Source organism: Melanerpes formicivorus, unplaced genomic scaffold (assembly GCF_026170545.1).
Source record: "Melanerpes formicivorus ecotype bairdi unplaced genomic scaffold, bMelFor1.0.p_v2 SCAF_5, whole genome shotgun sequence".
Lineage (NCBI taxonomy): Eukaryota > Metazoa > Chordata > Aves > Piciformes > Picidae > Melanerpes > Melanerpes formicivorus.
The window spans coordinates 18,082,381-18,101,279 of record NW_027142357.1 but is presented as its reverse complement, the minus strand read 5'-3'; the positions used below and the strand labels follow the sequence as shown (position 1 = coordinate 18,101,279).

Sequence of the window (18,899 nt, the reverse complement as noted above, 5' to 3'; positions counted from 1 at the left end):
ACTGCTGTTAGAGCAGTCAAAGACACTAAATCAGCTTTCCATTTAAAACAGCCCATTTGCTCACTGTGACTGTTACTGTGCTGTCTTACAGTACATAGAAGCATTGCCTGTGAAGGCTAAAGAACAACAACTTTAAGCATTTTAAACACCCTTAGCAACTTTTTAAGGGATCATGGATTAAGAATTTGAAAGGTGCTCTATAGACAGAGTGAAAAGAAACAAATTACTATTGCTATTTGAAAGCAGGAAGATCCTTTTGTAACTGAATTTCTGAAAACTAACAGCAACAGAGATCCTGTAATTTCTCTATGAAATCTTGCAGAAAATAAAATGAAACAACCAAACTGATGGGTGGTAAGTTGTCTCTGTGAGATTAGTCATATAGAACTAAATTAATGTAAATAAATGTGCTGTAAAAAAAAATCACCTGTAGAAATGATAAGGTTCTTGCTAAACTGAGTTTATTTTGTGGTATTTAGCACTGTAATGCACACATTGAGTATGCACTGCCATCATCTACTTAGGATGATTAAAATACCCTTAAAAGCAAGAATTTTCCAGCAACAGGATTGATATAACCTCTATAATATCTGTTGCCTTTCCGACCTGCCACTACAAAGCTCAAGATTACTTATACTGAGGTTAGCATGACAAGAGTAAAGGATAAATGCTTCCTTTGTCCAGCATAATAAAAGTCTAAAAAATACTATAATGTACTGTGTTTCCTTCTAGATGGCAAAGACAGACTAGAATATCAACATTAGCATCTAGTCTAATTTCAGTTTATTTGAGAGAGGGGACCAACTGCTCAGCTGGTGAAAGTTAGTGTAACTTTAAGTAGACTGGAGGATCCAAATCCAAGTCCATTTATTCAGATTAAGGGGTGTTGTGTTCCAGTAGCAACTAATATCTATTGGATAAAAATCCTGTAGGACTAATTTTCTGGTCTAGACATGAAGACCTGGAGAAGGAGCTGCCTGAATGATCAAAGGGAAGGACTAGCATTTCAAGTAGTATTTTATGTCTCTAAAAGAAGCTGAGGTAGATTCCGGGGGGGGGGGGGGGAAGTAATATTTTCATAGATTTCTTGATTTTAAACTGGAGAAGAAAAAGAAAAGTATCCAAACTGACACGAGCTATAAAGTTATAGAGTTGCCCCTGTCTTCAGAGAGATTATCAGTTATGGTGAAGATTTCAGGAACTACCAAAATTACAGCTTCCCAGAAAAGCTTGTTCCAGATGCTGAACAGTCTCATTTGTTTACAAAACAAAACAAAACAAAACCAAAAACCAAACAACAAACCAAAACAAACCAAACCCCACAAAATGCCCCAAGAAACACCCCTCCAAAACTCCTCTTTTTAACCTATTTTGAACCAGTCTGTTTAATTTCCAAATGCTGCTTTTTCTATGCCTTTCCCTGGTAGTACAAGGAGCATCACCTTTTAGATCAGCTAGGGTAGGCTAAGCAGATTGAGCTATTTAAATCTCATGTTGGTGCTCTCCTTTCCTATGCTTATTTTTTTAATATAATCTTTAGAAACTGAACACTAAAGCTACAGTCCCATGACTAATCTCTGTGGCACCGTATGCACTGGTAAAGCCATCATCCTGTTCCCATTCGTCTGTGATCATGGAGCGTTCCCAGATGTTCTCCAAAAGTTACTGCAGACCAGCATATGGCCTCCCATTGTGCTCCATATATACTGAATGCATTTTGTAACAGCCTTGCTATGTAAATTAAGAAGATAAACATCCATTGCTTTGTGAGGACTGCATGTCCATCCTTCTACTTTTCCCACTTACTACATTTCAGGGGGAGTACATGCAAAAAGATATTGAAGGGAAGATGTGTGTCTTTATACGTATCTTTAGGACAACTAGTGTACTTTGGATAGCACAATATTGCTGACATTGTTTTGAAATCACTTAATAAAAATATGCAACACTGTCATAAAAAATACTGATTACCAAAAGACTGTCAATGAAATTAAATTGATCTAGTAAGTAAAGGATGACTGTGACAGTCTGAATACAACACCCGTGGGAAAAGGTAAGAGCTTGTTTTTCCTACCTACAAACCACTGAGTAGCATCTATGTAAGACTGAGAAAAGCTGACAATGTGATTAGTATATTCTTGCCCCAGCAGATTGAGACAAATATAATCTCTGAGCTCTATGATCAGCATTTGTGGTTGTTTAATTTTGTGCTAGTTGTGACCTTTGTGGTAACCAATAAATAATTCCTCAAGGAGAGGGCATTAAACAGGTACCGTGTGTGGTATTTCCTTTCTCTGGCTGAAACTGCTCAATGGTTTACAGTGAGATTAATAGTCATGCTTTTGTACCTCACTTTGGAGAATCATGACAGCATGATTGAAATGGTGGTGCTCCAAGGTAGCAGAGGTGCCGTAGAGCTGAGCTAAGGCTGACCCACTCCTGAAACAGAACACAGGGAGTCAACAAATACTGCTTGTCTGCTGATGAAGTGAGTTTCAGAGACAATTTGGAAACAAAAGCATGAAGAGACATTCTCCCTCTCCATTTCAGCAACTGCACTTAAGACTGTTGACAAGATCAAATTACTAATTTAGAGCTAGATACAAGGCATTTATGTTTGCTAAATATAATCACCTGACAAAAGACTTTCCTGGCAGTACATGACGTTTGGTACGGCAACATTCAAAGTGCCTCAGTAACACAACAGTGCAAGTGCACTACTGTGCAGTAATGTCCTTGAGCTAGGACTGGCTGTTCTGCTATTACTTTTTAATTCTTGATAGATATAAATATAATGACTTACAACAGATGGTTACAAACTCTTTTAAAGAAAACCCTGAAACACAACAACAACAAAAGGCAACTGCAAATGCAAAGTTCTATCTTTATGTAAAATCATTCACTTAAAAAATACTAAAGGAAGCAAAAGCACAAGTGAGAACAGTGAATACTGAAGTAAAGTTTAGCATCTCTTTAGAATGTATTCTTTTGTCATGTTTTTTGGATAAAACAAAATTAGCTTCAAAATGGGCAGAGCAGGTGGGGTTTTAAGTTTAAAGAACAAAAATCTAGAGAACACCATTACAAAATTGTGAATTTGTTGGGAGGTAGAGAACATGACTCAATTTTCAGAATAATAACTGTTCACCATTACTTCACTTCCGGGACCCAGCCTAAAGTGACAAGATAGCGCTTTCTATCCAAAGAAATGAAAATAGGAGATTATACTAGAGACAAAGAGAAAGAATCTCCTAGGAGCATATACTATAAAACTGCACCATACTGCTATTTAATTATCAGAAGCAGCTATATTAGAGAGAAGGATGTGCAGGAAACACCATCCCCAGAGAAGGTGGTGTTGAAATATATAACAGAGCCATTTCAGACAACTGTGATATTACCTCCATCATATACCTCTTGAACTTTCATCACACACAACAGCACTGAAGATAAAGCAGGAAAATGTGATGCTTAAATTTATGTCAGGTTAGAGGAATAAATCATAGCTGCTGTTATGAAAGCTACGGCTTCTGTTTTCATGGATGTTTTATACACATGTGGTAACGTTTGTTTCTTGTTAAATATTTTCAGCAATTTCTTTATGGAGTTGTAAAATTGTAGCCTCCTCTTTGTACTCCATTGTCAAACAACAAGTATAACTGATAGCACTCTAATGCTGAAACCTCTGTCTTTAACTCAGCCACCTCTCTGCACAAGAGATATTTGTATAGTGGACAAGTGGTTAACTTAATCAGAGCCTAAACCACACGGGATGTAAATCTTGGGTCTCGTTTTTGTAAATTAGGGACATAAACATCAATCAGCTGAGCTTCCTTTCCATTTGTCTCCTATTTTTTTATTCTCTTCAAGCCTCAGCTGCAAAAAGGCATCTAGCAGTTCTTGGTAACCTTTGCACCATGAGCTCTGTCTTTTGAGCACTGCAATTGATTTTCTTTGCTGTGGTGATTGAAGATCCAGACAGTGTCATTGTTTCATTGAGACTGTACAGCAACACCAATAGCTCAGGAAATGGCAGCATAGCAAATATCAGAAACATCACTTAGAGTGATGTTCACTGAGGCAGCATGCCCCTAGAAATGCAGCAGCCCATACATACACACATTGCAGCAGAGTATTTCTGCAAGAGGTAGGAGGCTAATACAACATCATGCTGTCTTTCAGATATCTTTGGACAACCATCTGACCACTTCCCCGTCACGCTGGAGGATTAGCAGTTATGCAGAACAGACAAAGCTGCAAATGCACGCTGGGATCTGCAGGACAAGAGAGCCTCAACATATCATATTCTGACTGCAGAGGACCTGAGGAGCCAAGAAAACAACATGGGATTTGGAGGAGTCTCTGTGTCTGACAGCTTTATTTCACAGCTTGGCCAGGATGTTGTCAGGGGACATTTCTTGTTGTCCTTCCCTATTCCTGGGGAACACAGATTTTTGGAAAGAATTTTACCTTTGTCAAGGGAGTTCTCTTACCACCACAGTGAGAAGTATCCTCAAACCTGCCACAAACCTGCTTCTGCCTCACTGTATCTGAGGGCAGCAGCCTTGATGATAAAACCATGTACAAGTCAGGGGTGCTGGATCATGTCCTAAACACTCTGAATGAAATAAAATTAGTTTTTAAAAATTAAAACAATCTGAAGAGCAAGACTGAACATAGGTGATGTAAGAATTCAGATTTGAGATCCAGATTTGTGTTCTGGTTGGTACTGACCATTGCAGGGGTGGCCAGCCCATCCCTGCCCACTGCAGAATTCTTCTGAACAGGTGGTGTGTGCTCTGGTGTGTGGGGCAGGGCAGGGAGGAGGCTCTTCTACAGAGCCAGGACACTGTGCACTCCACAACTGACAAGTATGTGGTGCAGGCAACTACTTCACTCACCCACTGCAAGTAATATGCATCAGAGCTCCAGCGCAATGGCAACAGTTTCATACTTCATAAACTAGGAATTGCTTTATATGTGCTTGCCTATATGGCTGTGAAATTTTTTGTGAAAGCGTTATATCAGTTTCACCTATTTTCCTCCTAATAGCAGAACAAGGTTTTGCTTATTGTCATCCATTCCAGCTAGCAAGATCAACTCAGACAGTTCCTGTGTTTCCTGGGTTGAATACCAGAATCAATACTATCTGAGCCTGAAAAGAACATCAAGTTTTGGCAACACATTTCAATAGGTGATGTCAGTTCAACAGCCTGGTACAAAGGACAAGCCAGCAATTACCTAAAAGAACAGAGAATGATAAAGATGGATGGCCCCTTGCTATGTACAAGAATAGGAATACTTGGCCTTGGCCTAGAAGGTCTGAAATTAATGCTTTATTCTTTATCCTGGTCACCTTTTGCTCTTATGTGGAAGAAAACCAGATTAAAGTAATAAGAATTAGAAAACTTACTTGGCTTGGAAGGCATTGTTGGTTCCCCTGTGGTCAAGGTCATGACATAAGCATCCCACAATCAAAGCTAAAATTTCAATTTCAGTTAGAATCTCCTGAAATCCTGCAGTCTGAGAACAGGGGAGGGAAGAAAAAAAAGAACAAGAAAAAAAAAAAAGGCAGCTGTAACAGTAGCAAAAGGGATGAGTAATGTTAGTCCATTGAGCAACAGTCAACTTTGTTTCGATACTATGAATGTTTTGGTAAGGAGAAGATAAATGTTTTATTGTCATATATATTCCCTGCTGTATGTTAGATGGTTAGCAGAGTAGATAACGTCCTTGGAGCGATCTGTTATTATCTCTCTGTAGCATTTCCAGCATGCCATTTTTCCACTACACAGAAGACACTGAAGGCAAAAAGAGCTAAAAACAAACACAAATAACTACACACTAAGACAGGGACTGGAATTTTGTATCAGAGAAATACAAACCAAAACAGATTCAATTTTGAAATTATTGTTCAGAGAAGTATTTAGACAGACTTCTTCCATTCTAAGGTGACCATGCCTACTGTCAAAGATAGCTGAGGTATTAAATGAAAAGACCTATAAAAGAAGCCAGCTAAAACATACTCTGTGTAACTGTTATGAACTATTATGAGATTTGTTATCTGGGACACATGAAATGAAGCTACATGATTTATAGGTGAAACATTTCCAATGGCATATTTCTGCTACAGATACCCACTTAAATTGAGAGAGAATTTTGAAAACTGCTGTACTGAAATTCCCCATTGCCTGCAAAACTGTCTGGCTGAGCTGGAACACCGTAACACTTGTCTTTTCACAGTGCCAGTCTCCAGTGACACTCCTCAATTACACACAAAACCAAGTTAGTATGAAAGGAAATTATGTAAAAGGAATGTAAAGCACATTTCTATTTGAGGACTAAACCACTAACAGTGTGTGTAAGAAATCCTGAATTCCACTGATTTTTAGTGGGGCATAATTTCATCCATTAGAAAGAAGAGGGTGAAGCGATGCAAAGACAAAGCAATACCATGTGCATATCAGTGGGACTCATTGGTCTTACCTCAGAAATGCCAGGCAATTGCTGCAATACCATGTGAAAATTCTGCTATTCACCCCAAAGACCACAAAGGCTACTTAAATAAATGCATATTCAAATCCAAATAGCATCTGTTTCCATAGTCTGAAATGTGGCTATAGTTAATATTTAGGCAGTACAGGGAGCCAAGCTCCCCCATGTGCTCAGGAATGCATTTCAGAGGGAACTGAAAAAGTACAGGACTTGCTACAAAAGCTTTTTAATTATGCTCAAAGTTTACGTATCAGAAAAAATGATCAATTATGAGGAGAAAAGATTCCTTTTGTGTAGAATACACTGGTGTATAGAGTCAGTTGAAGATTATCTGGATTTCTAGTAGGATTGCTTTCTTTAGTTTCAGTAACAGCTACACAGGCAGAAGAAATTATCTGAAAAATAGTATCTTCCTTTTTTTTTTTTTTTTTTTTTTTTTGTAAACATTGCTCTTGCATAACAAATAATAATTGACATCTACTTTGAAAAAGGAGCTACAAACTAGGTTTGTAACTGACATGTGTCCGGTTTCTATCTAGAGAAAACATTCCTGACTAAGTTAAACCAACTTAAATTAGAAGTATTACAATATAAAATTGATGCTGTAATAAATATTCTTTAGTATAGCACAAGCTTTGATTAAACTCAAGGATTCAATCTATATTGCAAATGTAGAAAGACTGATTAAGGAATTTATTAACAGCAGCAGTATCTCAAAAATAAATGCAATATTTTATTTAATCAAAAGTCTTATCACTGAATACTTGAGAAAAATATAGCACATTTAACTTACTAAAAACAATTTAAACCAATGTTATGATAAGGGAATATCTCCTTTGAACATAAGCCAGGAAAAAAGAGGATTACCTTTCCTCATTTTTTGAACCTACTCAGTGAGAAAAAAATGGCTGTAGACAACAGTGCAGTAAAATTTATTTTCACCAGCAAAGGAATGACCCATAACTCATGAGTGGCAGAGTCTCCAATGAGTTATGGAGGTCATTCTTTCATGTGAGGAAATGAATTGCATTCATTATACCTTGCCCTACATTTATATGTTTTGTTATTAGCACACCAGATGGGATTTTAATTTTTGTACTGTTTATTTGTTCAGTTTTACTTTTTGAAATAAGTACCAATGTGAACCAATGTTAAGCAAAGGCATTGATCATGAAGCCTGGGCTTGATCTTGTAGTTTATTCTTATGTGATGTCCTTAACACAGAAGTCTTGCATCAGTGCTTGTCATCAGAATATTTGAGTGAGTGTGAAATACGTAAGTATGGCTCTCAGGACTGTGCTTATAATTGTTAATTGTCTAACTGGAGACAAAATGCATATTTAGATATACAAGAACATACCTTAGATAGGCAGAAGGCTGGCCAAGGAGTTGTTATCAGTTGTTATTGGTTTAAGCTTCGTTGAATTTGCATTGCTTAGTTTGTTCAACCCAGCTCAATTTTCCTTCTGCATTCAGTGGGAGCACAGCTAGGCCATTAGAGATTGCCACATTCCAGACAGAAATTAGAATGCTATGCTAAGTCCAACCTGAATATGACCTACAATACACCTATTGCCTTGTATTTGTGGAGCAGTCAGTATTGCTGACTGTCATGGGGAAATTTGGAGTAGAGTGCAATAACTATACAAAGCAGTGCCTACTTGAGCATCAGAGCCTCTCTCTGATGGTCAAAGAATTTTCCCCTTTTTGCAAGTGATAAAAACAAGGCACATACTGACTTGGGTGGTTCCCCAAGACAAACACAGTAAGAGCAAGCCTTATGCTATTACTAGTTCCTTGATTTTCTCTTTTCTGTTCTTTTTCACAAGATCAGTCTTCTCCTCTCTGGAAAGGAGAGCAGCCCAAGCAGATCATACAACTGAACTTACCCTGTTCTCTGTCAGAGCCACAGTGAAGTGGGGTGGACCACAGGCACATGCACCCAGCCCTGCATGTGGAACTGATCATTTGGTTTATTACCGGGAGTGTGGGTAATGAAATGAGCTTGGCTTGAACACCCCAGATCACCTCCCACAGATAGTTGCGCCCTTGTGCTGGCTGCTAAATTGAAACCATGCTTTGAGAACCACAGTCAAAGCAGTTTATGTCTGAAGCTTCATGGACTTGCTGGTGGCTGCTGAAGAAGAAGGGTTCTGCTCTCTCCCTGCTAACTCCCAGTGCAGTTAGTCAGTGCTAGCTGAGGCGGAGATTCCTGGTGGGAAAGTGTAACCCACAGAAAGAACAGCCTGCCCAAAACCTGGCCTCGGAGCTCCACCTAGAGGTCTCACTGGTGAAGTCCGTGGGCTCCTCACCACCTTGGCACAGTTTGCTAGGAATTAATCTAATTCCCGTGTGAACGGCATGACCTGACTTTGCCCTTATTCCTCAGAGTAAAAAGCTTTTCATTTTTCTATAACTGAAGCATATTAAGCTTATAAAGGTTTAAAAAAGTACTTGTGCCCACACACTATCATGAGATTTCATTAGAGATCATCAGAAACTGCCTGCTGAAATGACGTTATTACCGCTCAGCTGATCAGCATCACTCCCAAAAGAAGAGGTGACCTTTCTCTCTTTGTCAAACGTCCCCATTTCCTTTGTCTCATGGTGTATGGTACAACCCCAACAATGCTCAGAGAGGCAAACCCACATAGCTGGGATGAACCTGCCACTAGGCCAGTATCTACCTGCTACAGGAAGTCATATTCTTTTTTTTTTTCCTCACCTGACACAAAAAGTTCTGCCACAGAGACAATGCCAAATGGAGGAAGAAAGCTGAGAACTCACACACAAGACAGCTGTTCCCTGTGAGCAGGAAACAGGCAATGGACTGTCTCAAGTCCATGCAACACATCACCAACACTTCCTGTAAATGGCACAGGCCATGGAGTCTCCACCTCTATAGACACGGTTCAAATGCTAACCATACTGCAAAGACCAGCCAGCATCAAGAACATAAATATTCAGTGATTTAAAAATAGGGAACAAATACGTATCCCAGATAAATAAATATTTGCACAAATGCTCTTAGTAAGTCCACTTTAAGATTCACAGTAGATGATTCTAGCCATTGAAACTAAACATGAAGAACAAATGAGGAAAGTTGAATCCTTATTTTTATCTGGAAAAAAGGCAAACCCAAAATGTAAGGTAGAGTGGAAAGTGTATGTGCATGCAGATGCGCTGCCTTCTCTTTTTACCTATTAGACAGGATATTAAACATCCAGCACCACCAAGTTTTGTACTGATACATTTACAAGAATTAATTAGCCAAACGTGGATTATTTCATGTAGTGTCATTGCTGTGGGGTCTCTAGTTAGTAAGTAGCAAGTAAGAGTAGTGATACTTTCAACAGAATTGTAGGTTAAAAGGAGTGGCAGGTGCTAAGGGAGATGCATGTTAATAAAACCCAGAAGTGTTACAGTGTCCAGATTCACTTAGATCACTGTGTTGGAAGACAATGTTAAAATGTTTTAAAGCAATACTTTCTACAAGTGTTTAGATGAAGATGGATTAGAAGGTAATAAATATCATCATGGTAAATACTTGTGGGGTTCTAAAATTCCTTGGTTTCATACTTCACAATTTTAAAGTCTGAAATAAATGTAAAATCAAAGACTTCCAAAAGAAAATCCATTTTGGTAAGATCAAGATCTACAATAACAAGCTCATTCCAGGATTGCCCTCTCTTCTAAGTTACTTCAATGTGCCTGTGATATCACTGCCACTAAAATACTGTAAGGTTTTGCCAAGTACGTGCCACCTTAAGTTGAATAACTTCTGTGTGCATTTCTATTGGAAATTAGTGTGTATCATAATAAGTAGAAAATAAAGCAAATGTTGGAAAATGTTTAGACAGGTAAGGCAATGTGGCAGTGAAAGCTCTTAGAGGACTGTGTCTGTAGCTGGATACTTACAGTTAACATGGCAAACATTAGCTGGCAGACGTTGAAAGCATGCCTCCAGTTGTGATACAAAACCATTCGATAATTCTTCCTAACCGTCAAAAGCCACCTACACAGCGTCTGAAATGAAAAGTACAAACTGTATCAGGGCTACTAAATGTGTACAAATGGACAGAGCGGTGCCAAGACAGGAGCAGCAGATATCTCTGAAGCACAGATGGTTACCTCGTAGTCAATTTTAAATTTCTGAACCATTCCAAGTTCCATGAACATCCGCAGGGCTGCAGTAATCATGGCATCCACATCAAGTGAGAAGTCATCAAAATGGATATCATCAATGCCAAGCTCTGACACCAGAGGGATGTTTGCTGCCTGAAAATGACAGAGGGAAAGGAAAACTTCCAATTCAAAATCTGGGTCTTCTTTTCTGTGTCACTCTTTACAAGAAGCCATCCATACATCAGTTCTGACCTGCTGGTATATCCTCTGCTTGTTTTGAAAAGCAAGCAATGAAAGTCTTCATCTGAGAAATACAAACACAACAAGCTAACAGAGTGGGGAGAGGGAAGAAGCTAGTGCAAGCAGGAAATATGCTCACCATCCCAACTGGAGCCCACATAGAGCATTTAGATTGTGTGAGCTGACCACTTTACAGCTACTGCAGTAATACAGTATTTTCCAATGCAAATCACAATGCTCTCAGGCAAGAAACATCTGGACAGGCAGCAGTTGGGAACTCTAATTGCTACCAGTCAGAAATGCAAAGGAAGTGCATTCTGCTCTGCAGAATTTCTCATCCAAACGCCTTTGCATTCATAAGCATACAAGTACCTTTTGCTTTACAATGTTCACTACAAAACCCCCTAACTATACGTGAAATGTCTAGCAGAAGCACTTTTCAAAATAAAACAAAAATAATCTTCAATATGCTGATTATGTAGTAAGTTAATAAACAGCAGCAACCCACACACATTTTGCTTTGTCCATGTAACAGCAGACTTTTGTTCTGTTTATGAGAGAGGAATGGGCTTTTCATGTACACAAAACCATGTGAATATGGGTGCAGGACTGACTAATGTACACAGTTGTTCACACAGATGTGCTGTGGCTGGCCCGTGCAGGAACCAAGCAGAGCTGCTGACAACTCTCATGGGTTTCTTCACCCTTCCTTACAGTTTGGACTTGCCACTCATCTTCCTAGACAGAGCAGGTAGAGGAAGCAGTTTGCTGAAGGAGCGTCTGTTCTGTGTCTCCCACAGTGAGAAGAAGATAGGTCAGGTAGAAACCTCACAAGAGGCTGGACCTAGCCCACAGGCCATGAGCTGGGCCATGCTAAATTAGTCAAAATTGCATGGACTCAGTTAGCGTGGCACATCCAACTACTCACTTGCATAAATTTGTTCATGCAACTGTAAGTTCATCTCCACAGTTACAGCTTCTACATGACCACCTTATGGTTTCCTTTTTGCAAACTTGTGTTTTGAAATATTGCACCCTAACTTCAACAAGTTACTGAAATGTAAAAAGCCAAAGGGAAAGTGTCAAGAGAATTACTGTATGCAGAGATTAACCTGGGTTAGCTGTACCATGTAAGAGAAAATAGTCTAAGTCCACCATAAAATGGTGGTGACATATGGCAGTGTTAACTTATTTGCCAGCTAGAAGAAAAGTCTTTCAGTTCAGCACCCAGTAAACTATGCCAAGACCACAGACAGTCATGCTGTTATGTCAGTGAGGTCAAATGACATAGGAAATACAACAAACTCATCAAGCCAGGTGTCATCCCGGGACAGCTTGAGACTGTCCCCCCTTGTTCTGGTGCTGGTTGCCTGGGAGAAGAGACCCAGCCCCTGCCCGTCTACAACCTCCCTTCAGGAAGTTGTAGGGAGCAATAAGATGAAAAGCTATGTATTTACTTCTAAGGTAAAGAAAGAAAATCTGGTTAGGTGTGAAACAGGAACATTAGTCCAGAGAGTGCCCTGTTCAGACCTTCAGCAGTCACGCAAAAATGGTAACTTTTTAATCATTCAGTTATTCTTCAGAGCTCTGGGGGGGCTGCTCAAGATGCACGCTAATATTTAGCATATGAACATGTTCTTACATAGCAAATGCACTCTCTACAAAATGTCTCTGAGTGAATACACACATTTCTGCATTTTACTTGTTTCTTCCTTAGAGAGAATTTAAATAACAAAGATGCAGGGAAAAAAAAGAAACTAAATAAAAAACCTGTAAGTAGACCTACTTGTTTTGTAAAACTATCTTTACAAATGTACTGGTGCATTTTTATTAACTCTGGAGCAGGCTTTGATTAAAATTTTCATATTTTTGTCCTCTTAAAGAAAAACAGATTTTTTCCTTGTTTTTTTCTGCCCCCCTCCCCACTGGAAACAAACACTTTTACCAGCCTGTTACAATTCAAGGAAGAACATTTGAAGCAGCTGCTCAGCTACAAATATTTTCCCCTTTGACAAACAGGGGAGAAACAACAATATATTCCAAATCTACTACAAACTGAACAACAGGATATTAACAAAGTAAGTCAAAACCAATTTCTTCCTAAGTAAGTCTGAAACTTTTGAATATTTATGAGGTTTTACATTCCTAAATTTAACAGGAGTGCCATAATCCAAAATAACTGCTGAATTAATAGCCAGGAGATAACATTTGTATAAAAGAGCCATTTGCTTTACAACAGCAATAAAGGAAACAACAGAATTATGAGTGTTGAGACTAATTTGAATAATGTTTAAAAAATGATATGTTGTGGGGCTGCAGCAATATTCTGGCTGCACCTGGCATCATCTGTCCTCAGCTTCTTATGCTGGAAATGCAGCAGTCCAGGGTTTATAGGACAGTGGTCATTAAAACTTCATTTTTAAAATTACAAAGATATAAAAATATTCATAATATGGAATATTAAAACATATCCATCCCTGAAATTCCAGTGGATTTCTTAAAATAAACAGCAATAACAGCATTCTCTTCCCAGAAAACAGAGGGGATGAAAGCATCATGACAATAATAGGAAGGGGCAAGCAATTAAAATTTAAGTTACAGTGAAATAATTTTTTTAAAGCACCGCAGTGATTTAAAATAACTTAAAAGGCTTGCTTCCTTTTGAACATTTTGAAGCCAAACTTCCCCTTTCTAAAAACAATTAAGGACATTATACTCTCAAGTCATTTTACCCTGCAGACCAAACAATTTCAATGTGCTTCATCCTTGAGAAAAATGCACATGACTCCTCTGTGAGTGTATGGTAAATTAAAGATGGATGTGCCTCCTCTGGTCACATCTCCATATCCCCTGGTATTAGAACAAAAATTTCTTTTGGAAGGAACCACAAACACAAGCGGGCCTTAACACAGAGAATGAAAGTGATCTTGCCTAATACAGAACAAACTGGGCAGTTACCAGACTGGGAAACTATCACCACCTGAAAAAGAGGATGTCATGTCCCTAAAGGAGAGCACAGAGACAAGACCTGTGGCTACCCCATATTCAGATGTGCAATGAGATGTGGTGGGATGGATACAGGAAGAAGGAAAAACCCCTTTGTACTCATTTCAGGATCAGAGACAGGTTCATTTCTCATTGTTCTTTCCTATCACCTAAATTACTTCACAGCCTGGTTGGTATATGTAAACAGCTAAGAGAGAAGTGACTGGTTGAGTTTTACCTTACATCAGCTGTCACTAAAGGGCCATATGCCATTAATAACCACCATACTTCCAAATACATGGAACACAGAGCATTTTACAACATGCTCATGGTAAGGGCTGAACAAACTGATCACAATCAATCAATCAACACCATCCAAAAGGGAGACTTCTGCTCCTCTTACTGAACATATTTCCTGAATGTTTTTTTTGTCCAGTTTGGTTAAAGTTATTGCAAATTGCTTTTCTTTTAATCCTACTTAAAGTTTCTGTCACATACCACCCTAGTACTTTTGTAATGACCAGTACTGCTACTCAGAAAACATATGGAAAGCATACCATAAATTTAAATAAATTTAAATAAATCTATAGTTATAAATAGTACAAGAATGATCCCTTGGAGGTAAGTGAAAGGGATCAAGCTTCCTTTCCTGAATAACTTCTAGGTGTGATAGCTGCTGTAAGGTCATGAGCATCTTTCCAAACAGGGATAAAACTTTTGGATTTCCCTAGTGACCCACAAAGTTTTGCAAATCAAACTTTCTGTATGAGTTTGAAGTCTAGTTTTCAGCAAGTGAAAGCTACACTAAGCTAAAGTCTTCTAGTTTCAGGCAGTCAGGCGTACTGCCGGTGGAGACCAGTAGACAGATCACATGGTGCCAGCATAAAAAATGGTCAGAGGAAGATAACTCCTTATATAGGGAAAAACTTAATCAGCAGAAAATGGTTATAAGTTTTGTTCAGTGGTGGAGAGAGGGCAGTTGCAAGGTGATGACTACATTTTGTCTCAACTTGCCAGAATCCTCTTATTTCATCCTTTTTACCTGCAAAACAGATTGATAGGCAGTTTAAGGAGTTTCTTACACAGAAGATACCTACAACTTAAGGGTCTGATTGTATTAACTTCATTCAGCATTGGATGTTACACAAAACCAGAGTTTTTCATCCCATTTGATACAAAGAACATAGGACTAATGTATCAGTCCACATATCATTTGTGGTTTTTATTTTGTGCACATTGCATATGAAGAATAAAAAAAACCCCCTTTATTTAGAATAAACCAAACCAGGTTGGAAGAGACCTTGAAGATCATCACGTCCAACCCATCAACCAATCCAACCCACCTAAACAACTAACCCATGGCAAACTTCCCATAGGCAGGGAAGGCTTACTAAATGGTTTTGCACTAATTTTTCTAATCATGCATTGTTAGCAATCCTTTATATCTGTGTTTGGTAATGTGATAAAAGCAGATGTAAGGAAACTGGCAATTTCTTCATAAAGCATTCTGCTTGAAAAGTGTTCACTTGCATGGAAGTAGTCCAGCTAAATGCAGAAAACACTGGACTGAAATCCCACTTTGCTGTGTCAGCTTAAACTCTTCATACTTCAGTTTTACTACCAATGTGGATAAGACATCAGAGCATTTTGAAACCTACTGCTTAGTATGTTAATATGGCTTTGTTAAAATAAATACATCTACCACTTGGTATACTCAGCTTCTTTCCAATATGGTGGTTTACTTAATTAGATAATGTTGGATGCTAGGTTGGCCTTGATGATCTCAAAGGTCTCTTCCAACCTGGTTAATTCTATTCTATTCAGCCAGGGTGTCCCAGCACTGTCCCTTTCTTAAAGGCACAGCCTCAAACATTCTATTCTATTCTATTCTATTCTATTCTATTCTATTCTATTCTATTCTATTCTATTCTATTCTATTCTATTCTATTCTATTCTATTCTATTCTATTCTATTCTATTCTATTCTATTCTATTCTATTCCAATAAATTCAGGTATCAAATATAGTCCACTTTTTAGATAGCCCTATGTACAATGACATGTTGAATGGATAGCAGTTTACTAATCTGAAAATATTGCCAGACTGATGGAAAAAAACCTGCATAGAAAGCATCAAAGTGAAGAATATTTAAAGGCAATGCCTTCTTTAATCTCTCAGTCTTCTGTCTCTCTGTTGGAGACAGTATTTTCTGATTGCAAAGAGTTTTATTTATATAGGGTTCTTTTCATGTCTGAAGGCCTCTGAGATACTTGCTTATATTTATAGCTGCAGGCCTCTCTTAAAATGTATCTTTATAGTCAGTTATTAGCAGTAGTGGACAAATTTTGCAATTCATAGCCATAGAAGACCAAAGCTTGTTATGTTCCAGTCTGACACATTTCATACTCTTTCCAAAGGGCAAAGAATCAAATGTTTCAGCTCAGGGATGTTTTAATGCCAGCGCAATGTGACTTTTAAAGGCCTCCATCTGTTACTGCAGACTGCTGATGGCATCTCTCTGCCCTTCATGATGCTGAGTTAGCACCTCTTTTCCAATGACCAACTACAGCAGAAGCAGGACAGCAGCATTTAGAGGGAATTTTAAAATATTTACAGTAAAGGGGAGTGAGTGTTGAAGAGACTTAAAGTCTGCACCTGTATTATTCTCCATGCTGTTGTTCTAAATGGTGTGGGTTTTTTAATGTGATTATCACAGTAGCATTGCTGCTGCCTTCAAAGGTGAAATCACGCAGAATCATGGAATCATTTACACTGGAAAAGAACTCTTGAGATCAGCAAGTCCAATGACCCTTTTCGAGGGTCAAAAAAATATCCCAATTTATTTGCCTTTCAGCAACTTCCACCAAATTCAAGTTCTCTGAGTGAGGTCACAGGGACACTCAAATAACCACAACTGGAGAGTAGAACAAGATAGAAGTGAGGGTGTGGACTTGCCCAAAGCAGCTGGATGAGAACATAAGATAAGGAGACCTTATACAGCTTTGCTACTGTCAGATCTACTAGACTCCCTGTTTCTGTGTGCCAGACTTCAATGTTCAGATATAAAAGATATCAACAGTCCCTGAAACAAGATATATGTGTTTAAAACCTTTTCACAGTAACTCAGCAGATCACCAGACAGTTGTGATTATGAAAATAATTTCCCAAATTCTGCCCAAAGTCCCACAGTAGGTGTCTGCGTCCTTAGCTCAAAAAGGTCATTCATTGTTTTAGTCAAAGTTTCACTGAGAATAATGCTGCTCTTGCATCCAGCTTCAAAATCTGCAGCTGAAGCACATATATGTGCTTCATCCTTAACTGGCACATTAATGTAATTTAGACATGAAATGTAGAGCAAAGGCAGTTGCATTTAGTAGTGTTTCAAAAAGTTGTATTTGTTTTGATCACTTACCAAACAGTTACTGTTTAGTATGAATGATAGTATTTGCTTTAATTAAAAGAGAAACTTGATGGCATTAAGAAAATTATTTGTTCTGCTTCTTCTACTAGAACAAGACAAGTAGCCATTAAGCAATATATCAATATCACACATAGCAATTAGAATTGTTTTTCAAATTATTATCATGCATCATAAGCTTAGGACAAAATTACATTTTTTTACTTTCTGCTTTTGGTATAAGACTATACGTGTCTAAGGAAAGGATTTATCTTCTTATAATTTTATTTTTAGAAGGGCTAGGTAAGATACATTATTACAGTGTTACACATGCTATTTCAAAGGTAGGCTCAGAATTATACCTAAAAAGCTGAAAGTATTTTGAATGATTCTGATCAGTCAATCAGTCCTGTCTGAACACACCACTTTTTGAAACTGGGACCCATCAAAAGGAATAATAAATTTCAGAGATAAGAATATTACATTTAAAATTTTGTTATGAACTGTAACACAAAAACCCCCAAAATACATTATTTATGTTGCTAAAAATCAATCCTTGATGTTAAAGTTTTTTTTCCCAGTACACAGAAACAAAATATATGGCAGCCTATAAAAGGAACAAGAAATTTCTATTTTAAAAGAACAGAGACATAAAATAAAAACAATTAATGGTCTGAGCATCCATTATTCTTAAGGCCAAAGTCCATAACCACAGCAGCCTAGGACTGGAGTTTTACAGGGCATGCACATTTGACACAATGATCTCCCGAGGCGCGCAAGGGAGCGTTCACGTCCTTTTGGCTTATGGTGATTAGGAAATAACCAGTGTGTCACATACTACAGGCTAGCAACTGTCGACTTTTTATGACCATTGGTGCAGATGAGAAGCTCATACAAAAGGTCTATTCAGTCTCTGTCCCAGAATTTTAAACAAACACAAGCAGCAAACCCAGGACAAGTATTTCTCCGTGATACAAAAGTGGCAAGCATGCAGGCTGCCATTTCCCACAGCAGCCTTACTTGGTTTCAGAAAGCAGAGAGCTTTGTTGCTCCCATGAAGAGCAAAATGGGTAATGTACACTGACCCCCTCAAGCCCATAAATTTGTGAGGGTGAAGGAAGAGGGATACAAGGTAGCCTTCTCCTCTACAACACTACCTAAGAAAGGGAGGGAAGGCCCTAGCTGCTTCCTTGAAGACTCAGAAGAAGAAAAAAACCTGATTAAGGGTAGAAGGTGCAGGGTCAGGGTTCTCACAGAGGACATGATGTGAAGGCACAGTGAGGAGCTGACTCTTTTGGTGGCAAACAGCCCAAACTGTGCCTGGCAGTTCTCAGCTGGACACATGGTGCGAGACAGTGCATGAGAGAGAAAGAAGAGAAGGTGGTGCCAAGAGCAGACACCAAGAATAAAAATAAAAAAACACCGCCATAAAAAACCCCCAACAACCAACACCTCAGTAAAACCTCAAAAACTCCACCAGTGCCACAATGATGTATACACTGGTGTTACAGTATGTTTTCCATCCCAGCATATCCCAGCAGCAACTGCACCAAGCCAGTCTGCTGGTGATGTGCCATGGCATTGCTGCTGGATTTCACAGCAATGATACTGGGTGGTGTCCCTGCTGGCTGACAAAATTTTCTTTGTGAGCACTTGCAA

The 18,899-nt window shown here is 38.6% G+C and overlaps 1 protein-coding gene across 2 annotated transcripts in view; it reads right to left on the bottom strand.

The window, feature by feature from the left end:
• Positions 1 to 18,899, bottom strand: part of PDE11A (phosphodiesterase 11A) — a 133,787-nt gene that overhangs the window by 28,767 nt on the left and 86,121 nt on the right. For both annotated transcript variants that reach the window (XM_068138509.1, XM_068138510.1), the window contains exons 11-14: positions 10,627 to 10,773; positions 10,414 to 10,521; positions 5,414 to 5,523; positions 2,349 to 2,439 (exon numbers count right to left, since the gene is read on the bottom strand). In XM_068138509.1, coding sequence (XP_067994610.1) covers positions 2,349 to 2,439; positions 5,414 to 5,523; positions 10,414 to 10,521; positions 10,627 to 10,773 — 456 coding nt within the window. The remainder of the gene's footprint in view (positions 1 to 2,348; positions 2,440 to 5,413; positions 5,524 to 10,413; positions 10,522 to 10,626; positions 10,774 to 18,899) is intronic.